A 9974-nucleotide genomic window follows, 5' to 3' on the forward strand; every position below is an offset into this window, starting at 1 on the left:
ACCTTCATTTCAGAAGGAGAGCCTTGCTGGGTAAAGTATTCTTGGGTGGCAGTTTTTGTCTTTTAGTATTTTGAATATATCATCCCATTCTCTTTGAGATTTTTTAGTTTGACTATGACATGTCTTGGAGAGGACCTTTGTGGATTGAATATGTTTGGGGATCTTTGAGCCTCCTGATTATGAAGATCTGTATCTCTCCTATACCTGGGATTCACTGAGTATATTTTCAATGTCATTTCCTTTTTCTTCCCCTTCTGGAATATCCATGACTTGCATATTTGAGTGCTTAATGTTGACTGTTATCTCTCTTAGATTTTCTTCAATTTTTAAAATTCTTTTTTCTTTCTTTCTTTCTTTCTTTTTTTTTTTTTTTTTTCCTCCGCCTGTGTTATTTTGAACAGGCCATCATCAAGGTCAGAAATTCTCTCTTCTGTTTATTCTAGCCTGCTAGTTAAGCTCTCTGTTGTGTTTTGTTTTTCATTGAATGAATCCTTCAGCTCCACAAGCTCTGCTATGTTCTTTTTCAGGGCATTGATTTCTTTGTACATTTCCTCTTTCAGCTCCTATGTACTTTTTCTCATTTCGTTGTGCTGTCTAACTGAGTCTTCTTGTATCTCATTTAGTTTCCTTAGAATTGTTGCTTGAAATTCCTTGTCAGTCATGTCAAGGACTTGTTATGTTCCTTTTGCAGTGTCATAATTTCTTAGTTTTTCATATTTCCAGTATCTCTCCACTGGTGTTTATTCTTTGTGGAGAAGGCTTTCATGATTCACTTGTTCCACCCTGGTATCTGTAGCAGTGGCAGGGAGTTTTGCTGTCACCCAGCTGCCTGTTGCTGCCTCAGGGACAGGGTGTTGTCACTTCAGGCCTCCTTGGGGCAGGGACTCACCTAGCCTGGATCCTGAAGGGGCTGACATGTTGGAGCTGCTGCCTCGGGGCCTGAGGGTCAACACTCCTAGCTCATTAATTAATGAGTTGACCAGAAGGGTGTTACAACTGGTCCAAGGTAAAATATAAAGAGCAGACATATTTATATAGGATATTAGGAATGCCGAAATGAATGAAATGAAATGCAAAACTGGCTTCTTCCACAAAGGCAGAGCAAACTCAGTTTAGCCTCTACAAGACAGAATGTGAGTTTCTAGGGACAGGGATTATTTACTTTACTATCAGTTTTCTACCAGGTAATTTCTAACTCTACAGAACTGTAAAATAGCCTAGTCAAAGCAATGAAAGGTGAGATATCCCTGATGAATAAGCTAGTCAAACAGAACTGTAAAATAGCCTAGTCAAAGCAATGAAAGGTGAGATAACCCTGATGAATAAGCTAGTCATGATACCACATTTCAGTTTTTCCCAGTTTTTACACAGGAGAAAGGTAGGCTATGAAGGAAAGTGAGCTTGTATTACTAATCTCCTCCCTGAATATGAACAGCCGGAACTTGCGGAAAATTGTTTCTATTAATAGCTATGGCTTCTCTTTGTTTCTTTTCCTGCCTTTGTAAATGATACTAGTTTTGTTGACAAGTTTTGAAGGAATATATTTTTTCCTTGAACAAGCAAGTTGGGAAGGACTCAGTTCACAGCTGAAGTAGAAGTCTTGGCAAGGTTGTTTGGGAACATTGTTGTCCTGAGAAAGACGGGAACACTGTTGTCCTGAGAAAGATTCCCAGTTTTGCTCTTCAGAAAAGGTATATAGTTATGAGTACTTAAACATTACAAATTCTGAACCTCTGTAGGGGAATGGGTAAGCTGTATAAACATTTAGCCATTCTAAATAGCTGTATATGTACAATGCTCACCAGAGTATGCATCATTAAATATTAACCCATTTGTAAAATAAATTATGGGTTTTATCAATCCGTGTACTTATTTCAATTAAAATGCTGCTCTTTCTCTAGAGGCCAACCCCATAATACAATTAAAACAAACTAAATCCCACAGGGAAGATAAGACTTCCCCCCTTGTAGAACATTCTATATAGCCATGCTACTCAAAGTGTGGTCCCTAGAAGGGTGCTCATTAGAAGTGCAGTATCTCAGGCCCCACCCCAGATCTACCATATTAGAATCTGTGTTCTACCAATACTCAGGTGATTCCTGAACATTTTATAGTTTGAGATGTTCTTCTTTATAGTATTAAGCCCTGAAAGTCACCTCTAATGTCTTTGATATTTTCACAGGAATTGCCTATCTGTTTGCCAAAGCTAATCTGGTTTCCAAGAAACCACAATACCTGGACACATGCATCCAGTGTGGGGAACTCATGTGGCAGAAGGGCCTGCTGAAGAAGGGGCCAGGGATTTGCCACGGCATAGTTGGCAGTGCCTATGTCTTCTTGCTGCTGTACCGGCTCATGGGAAACTCTAAATACATCTACCGAACCCAAAGGTCAGCTGTCCTTCATATTTGTTTTCCAAACTTTTAATCTAATTAATGTTCTGAATTGATATAGTCATATGGTCTTTAAAAGTGCAAAAAAGAACACATCAACTGTGCCCTTTAGCCATGTAATTGACTTCACTGGAGACAATCAGCATTACCAGTTTCTTGGTTATCTTCCTAGAAATACTCTGCACATACGAGGGTACTTCAAAAACTTTATTGAAAAATGGAATAAAAAGATAACACAAATCTTTCCATGAATTTTTTTTTTTAATGTCTTTTTCGTGACCAGCCGAACTGCACTCAGCCAGTGAGCGTACCGGCCATCCCTATGTAGGATCCGAACCCACGGCAGGAGCGCTGCTGCGCTCCCAATGCCACACTCTCCCGACTGCGCCACGGGGTCGGCCCTCCATGAAATTTTTGAAGTACCCTCACATATGTATATATGTATGTGTGTATATGTATATTTTCATAGGCTCTTACTATTTTGTATGTATAACAGTACTATGCATACTGTTTTCAGCATATAATTTTTAAATTATTTTTTAATTGGCACATATTATTTGTGCATATTTATGGGGTACAGAGTGATATTTTGATACATGTACATAATGTGTGATGATCAAATCACGGTAATTAGCATCACCTCGAACATTTATCATTTCTTTGTGCTGAGATCATTCAGAATCCTCTCTTCTAGTTATTTGAAAATATACAATAAATTGAGTTATTTGAAAATATACTATAAATTATTTGTAATGATGGTCACCTAACCATACTATAGAATACTAGAACTTATTCTTCCTATGTAGCTGTAAGTTTGTATCCAGTAATCAACCTCTCCACTACCCCACTACCCCACACCTCCTCTACCCACCACTTTTCCCGACCTCTAGTAACCACACTTCTTCTTTCTAATCTATGAGCTCAATTTTTTAGTTTCACATGAGTGAAAACATGCAGTATTTGTCATTCTGTGCCTGACTTATTTCACTTAACATAATGTCTTGGAGGCTCATCCATGTTGCCACGAATGACAGGATTTCATTCCTTTTTTATGGCCGAGTATTATTCCACTGTGTATATATACTACAGTTTTAAAAAATCCATTCATCTATTGATGGACATTTAGGTTAATTCTATATCGTGGCTATTGTGAATAGTGATTGCAGCTTACAATTTTAAATGAACAATTTTTAAGGGACATTCTTCACTTCAATTTGTATAGATCTATGTCATTGTTCTAAATGTCTGTACATTTATTCACTATGGAAGTACTGTAATTAATTTAACCAATCTTTAAATAATGGAGACTTGATATGTGTGCAGTCTTTACTAATACAAACAGAATTCCTCCAAATATCCAATATGTACATTTCTGATCGCTTGCATAAATGTTTTTGTCAGAGAAATTTTAGAACTGAAATTATTAGGTCCACAGGTATTTCTTGGTCTATAACTAGCCTGTCTTTATCCTTTGCCTATTTTTTTCTGATTGTGATGTTTATATTAAGAATTGCAACTCTTTATCAATATATGCTATAAATAATTTCCTACTCTGCCATTTTTCTTTCAACTTTGTTCATAGCCTTTTGAAGTTTTGAGTAATTTCTTGTCGAAGTTGTCAAACTTTCCTTTAAGATTTCTAGGTTTTGTGTTAATGCTAAAAAGACCTTTCCCACTCCAACATTACAAAAAGATCAATTTACATTGATATTAGTACCTTAATGATTTTATTTTAACATTTAAATTTTTGATTCATCTAAAATGTACTTTTTAAAATGGTGTCTCATGGGTATCTCTCTTTCTTTACTGAAAAACGAAAAAAATGTAATAGCATCTATTGACTACCCCCATGATTTGAAATTCCAATTTTATTGTAAACTGGATTTATATAAATATATGAGTTTGTTTCTGGACTTTCTTCTGTTCCATTTATCTAGTTATATATTTCATTATTCATTTATTTCTAATTTTTCTTAGTTATTCTCTCTCAATTATTCTTCCAGTTTTATGTTAGAAGCAATTTTTCAAATTTTTAAAATATCCTATGGAAATTTGATTGGAATATCATTGAATTTACAGGTTACTGAGAATTATAATCTTTATGAGGTTTTCTATTCAGGAACATGGTATACCTTTAAGGTTTTAAAAATGTCATTTAGTAAAGTTTCGATCTTATGAAGAAGGTCTTGTATGTTTCTTATTAATTTTAACCCTAGTTATTCATGTTTTCAGGTTTATCGTGAGTGGAATTTTTTCTTGCATTATATTTCCAGGTTGTTTATCACTGGTATTTATGAAGGCTCTTTGAAACATGCATATTACTGCAGTTTATTAATTCTAATATGTACTTTTTCATATAAATCTTATATCTAAGTTTTCATAAATATCATAATAATATGTACAGCCACCTTAATGAACTCCATTACTGTTTCTATTAGTTTTTCATTAGATTCCATTGGATTTTCTAAATAAACACACATGGTCTGCAAATAATTATAATTCTGTTACTTCCTTCCTCATTTGTATACTTTTTTTGTTGTTTCCTATTACATGAGTCCTCTATGCATGCATCCCCAAATTGTTCAGTAGTAAGAGGAATAGTAAACATTCTTGGCTTTATGATTATTTTATTAAGAATGCTTTTATGTTTTGCCATCATCTTTTTTATTAGCTTCTTATAATGTATATTATGTCAGATTGTGACAGTGCTCTGTTCAAGGTAATTCAACGGCTTCCCATATGACTCAAAGTAAATGCCAAAGTCTCTTCTATGAATGAATGTCCTACAAGACCTAGCTTCCTATTATCTCTCTGATCTCATCCCCTACTCTTCTTCCTCCTGGTTCACTCTACCACAATGGGCTTCCTTGTAATTCTACCAGAATGCCAGGTAACTTCCACCTTAAGGCCTTTGAAGTTTTGGTTCTTTCACCTATAATGCTCACTTTCTACATATATCTCTTATCTCCCCCATTTCATTCACACCTTTACTCAAAAGTCATTTTCTCAGAAAGGCCTTGCCAAGCCAACTTATCTAATATTCAATATTAAAAAGAAACCATAAAATATCTTTTATGATATTCGCACGTACGCACTGACGGAGAAATGCTAACATATGTAAGTCCTCTATTTGGAGCTCTATTGTTTAGGAATCCTGTTAATCTATTTGATTCATGTCTCCATAATCTGTTTAGGTGGAAGCCTGACCTGTTGTTGCCCAAATGTAGCAACAGAAAGTCATTTTGGATTTTATCCAGGCCAATGGGATTTTACCTTTGAGATAAATTTCATCAGAGGTTCTCATGCCCTAGAAAGTCTATTAGAAAAGATCGGAACAACCCCTCTATTTTCTGACAGGCCATTCCTAGCTTACAGAGTCTTGGTTATAAGATTCTGGAGTCCAGGGCCCTTTGGACAATTTAAATTTCACACTAAGAGGCAGAAAACTAAAAATGTGCAGATAATATCTGAGTATTATTTGGACATTGCATTTAATTGCTTAGAGTACTAAAATTTCCACTTCCTTATTATTTAAAGTTAAAAAATGATGTGGCCCAAATTGGGTAGGCTTCTTTAATTTTGGCAGTTCCTGAAACAGTAATGTCAAACAGTATGTACCTCCATGGAATAAAAGTCACTACCTATTATTCTTTTAACAGACAGTTGGAATTTATGGCTGCAGAAAAATATTTGATTCCCTTTTCATTTTCTTCTATGATTATTCAGTTATTCATGTTTTCTACCTCTTTTATTTTGGTAGTGAATATATTTCTTTAAAACTATGTAGTTTGTATGGATTTTCCAGTTCTTGACATAGAGCTCTAATAGTATAGTTCTGTGATATTTTTAATTTCCCATATCTGTGGTCGCATGCCTTTCTCATTCCTAATGCTTTTCCTTCTTGTTTAGATACACTAGCATTTTTTCTATCTGTTCATCCTTTCAAGGAACTGGCTTTTGGTATTGTTTATTAAAGATTTTTGGTTTTCTCTTTTGATACCTAATTTCTTTTCTGCCTTTATTTTGGTTTTCCACTGTTCCTTTCCTTTATTTTGTTATTTTCTAGAGTTAAAGAAATGCTTAATTACAAAACCTTTTATCTTTCTATTAAAAATAATAATAACTCAGAGATCTATGAATTTTCCTCAGCATTCAGTTTTGGTCAAAATCAAGAGGGTTTGATCTGTATTATTCTCACTGTATTTCATTCTTTTTAGTTCTTTACCATTTTGACTTTCATTTTGATGGAGAATTTTTTTAGAAAAGTACATTTGTTAGTTTGATTTTTGCACCATTGGGCAGATTTTTGAAACAGTCATTTTCTCTTTAATATCAACAACATTTTTCAGAAATGATAACACACAGTGAAGGTCAGAATACAAGGAAACTGCTATACTCGTACATTATTGGTACTATTGGAAACTGCTGTGTATTTGTTGGGAAAATGGAACAATTTGGTCAGGCTCCCTGTGCCTTGGAGCCGGTTCAGGGTGGTGCAGTAAGCATTGCGTTTGTGGGTGGTGTAAGTGCGCCTGCAAGGCAGCACTGCTTTGGCTGGTGTTTGACTGCCTCGGGCACCTGTCCTGCCTGGCCATGTTTTTCCAGACCTGCAGCTTCCAAGGACTGTGTGGCTGGTTACCTAGCTGAGAGACCTGGGTGTGTGGGGTCTGGTGACCCAGCCTGGTGTGTGAAGGGTTTGTGAACCAGTCTGTGAATGGGCTTGAGGGGTCTGGGAGCTCCAGACCCAGCCCTAGCTCTACCACCAGCCCAGTCAGTGCAGGATTGCCGGCAGATAAAAGAGCCGTGACAACTAGTGTGGTCACCTAGCTTAATGATTGGCGTCACAAATGGGATTAAGAGCTAGACAGTTGGTGCTGTGAGCAGGATATGCGACATCAGCCTTAGCCTTAGCCTGAGAGTAGCCAGACAGTATTTTTTAGAAATTATTTAGGACAGCACAAAAAAATATTTATCATATTTTTTAAGTGAAATAAAATGCATGACACCAGATTGTATACATTTTAATAATATATAATAATGTAATAAATCAGTCAATGCTTATAGGAAAAAAGGTCAGAAAAAGAACAAGCAAAATTAACTGTGGTTGTCTTTTATAGTATGGTAGAATGGTTTTCTCTGATTTGCAAATATTCTGTCATGATATGCTTATGTGGAAAAATATTTTCCATTTATCAAATGGTTGCTATATGCTCAGAGCCTAATATGTGGTATCTGTAATCTTTACAGATAATCTTATGCAAATCTGCAATGTCACCATTTTAAAGTCAAATGAAGAAATTTGCTAAAAGTCATGTAACATGAAATTATCAAATTTGGGTATCTCAACTCAAAGCCCTTCCTTTTTCTACTATGCCATCAGTTCTTTATCTAGGGTTCATGAACTTGAGAAAAAGATTACATCTCAAACTGAAATATAGCATTTTCTTCAATTCTGAATATAGGTTAAAAAAATACAATATAAAATAAAAATTTTTTTAAAAAGTCACAGAAGTATTACCAGTAGCTGTGACTCTGCAACCAATAAAAGTCACATTCTCATGTCATATTACTGTTGTTGCAAACGTTGTGAAATATATTTTACTTCCATCAGTATTTTAAAATGTCAGAAATTATTAGAACCACTACTAGTCCTTGTTATTTATTATTAAGAATATATGTGCTATTGTATTACAAATTTGGTTTTAAAAAATTTGCTAACTGTGCTTTATATAAGTAATTTCCTTCAGAATCTTGTGTATGTTATTCTATGAATTTGAACACTTTTTCTGAGAAGCAGTCTAGACTACCAAATGATGCATAGCACTAGAAAGGATAATGCCCCCCACTGCCCCCGCCGAATCTATAGGTGCTGACTTCATTACATGATTACAAATTTTGAATTAACTGGTAAGATGCATCATTATTCTACTATTTAAAATTCAAAATTCCATTTAAAAATTGTTGCATATTCAGAACAAAAGTTGACAGAAAAACTATACTAAAAAGAATTGCAATCTGTTTCCTGCTGATTTATTTTAAGTTTCCATCAATAATTCCCAGAGCCCTAAAGAGAACAAATAAGTAAATACTCTTCATAAGATACCCTATGTAGTAGCAATAATCTAAATTTACAGCAGTATCAGCCCTCGAGCCTTACCAAGCTATGAGCTCCAGCCTCTGAACTGGTGATTATTTTGTTGTTGATGGGAATGAGTAGAGCAAATCGGTAAAAAGATGAGGTAGGTGATGGCACTTTAAAAGTTGTAAACTACTATAAAAATGTTATTCATTATAAATACTAAGATTTGTGGCAAATGTAGGTAAAAGAAAACAGGTCTTTCATAGATAATTTAGAGACCTGTGATTTATTTTTAAGATTGATTTCTTAAAAATAATCTTATAGCTGAGTTTGCTATATGATGTTATGATTATTGCTTTTTTATGACTTATTGCTATTTTTTATTGCATAAAACTCATTGCTTTCCTTTTCTCATTCATCTTATTTTTTGTTTGCCTAAAGCACAGATTATATAAGATCTTGTCCATTTATTTTCAGTCTCTGTTCCCTCTGTCACCTATAAGTAAAACCTAGCTCAGAAATAATATATCTATAGAAATATAGCATATTTACTTTTTTAAAAAACAACAGTCATATATCAATTTGCTTCTATTCAAGATAAATAGAAGTAGGGCAATTTATCTGTCCTTTTTATGTTTAATTATTGGATGACAGTAGGAATGAAATCCTCAGAAAATACCCAAAGTGCTTTGCTTTGCAAACTCTGAAAATAGTTGGTTTTGCTTGCCAACACAATTTGCTGTGAAACATTCACACTTACATAACAGTTCCTCACTTTTGGGGGTTTTTTTGTTACAGAGAAAAAGCCTTTCTTTAAAAAAGAAAATAATGCTAAAACTATGATTTAGCAGAAGAGGAAGAAGCAACCACAAGGCCAAAAATATGAAAACACTCATGTTAAAACTGTTCATGTTTTCTTCTTTTTCTCTTAGGTTTGCTCAATTCTTATTTACCGAGGAATAAAAGGCTGGTTCTCGGGTCCTCAAAAGTATATACAGCTTGTACGAAGGCTTCTCCGGGACGGTGTGCTTTCTCATTGATCTGCTACAGCCCAATCAGGCTGAATTCCCTCTCTTCAGCGTCTTTGTTTAGAAGGATCCATCTTCCACTGTGGCCCTGCAGAAGTCCCCTAAGATTTCCTGAGCCTATCTAAGGCAGTTTCCACATAAGCCACATTCAATGGTATCACAACCATGAGCCTTAACATTGCCACCAGAAGGAAGACAGCAGGCAGGAGAAGGCAATGTGATACCAGACTTGACAGAGAACCTGCAAAATAAAGACACCCCAACTCACCTAAAAACAGCAGAGGTTTAATATTTCAGGGAATAGATTTGAAACCAGAGATAAGAAAAAAAAAAAAAAAGAAATGATCACTTTTTCATTTATGACATAGAAAGCAAAATTGAACTGAGAACTATAGCAATAAAATGCTAACACCTTCACAGAGAGAGAATTTGACCATTTGTGGGTGCCCTCCAACCCTAAATTCAGAAATAAGG

At 34.9% G+C, this 9974-nt stretch overlaps 1 protein-coding gene across 1 annotated transcript in view; it reads left to right on the forward strand.

The window, feature by feature from the left end:
* Positions 1–915: 915 nt before the first annotated feature.
* LOC103602029 (membrane transport protein XK-like) overlaps positions 916–9974 on the forward strand; it is a 26491-nt gene continuing 17432 nt past the window's right edge. Inside the window, 2 exon segments of the mRNA XM_008586428.1 lie at positions 916–1006; positions 2183–2390. Coding sequence (XP_008584650.1) covers positions 916–1006; positions 2183–2390 — 299 coding nt within the window.

This window comes from Galeopterus variegatus, unplaced genomic scaffold, assembly GCF_000696425.1.
Source record: "Galeopterus variegatus unplaced genomic scaffold, G_variegatus-3.0.2 Scaffold3981, whole genome shotgun sequence".
Classification (NCBI taxonomy): Eukaryota; Metazoa; Chordata; class Mammalia; order Dermoptera; family Cynocephalidae; genus Galeopterus; species Galeopterus variegatus.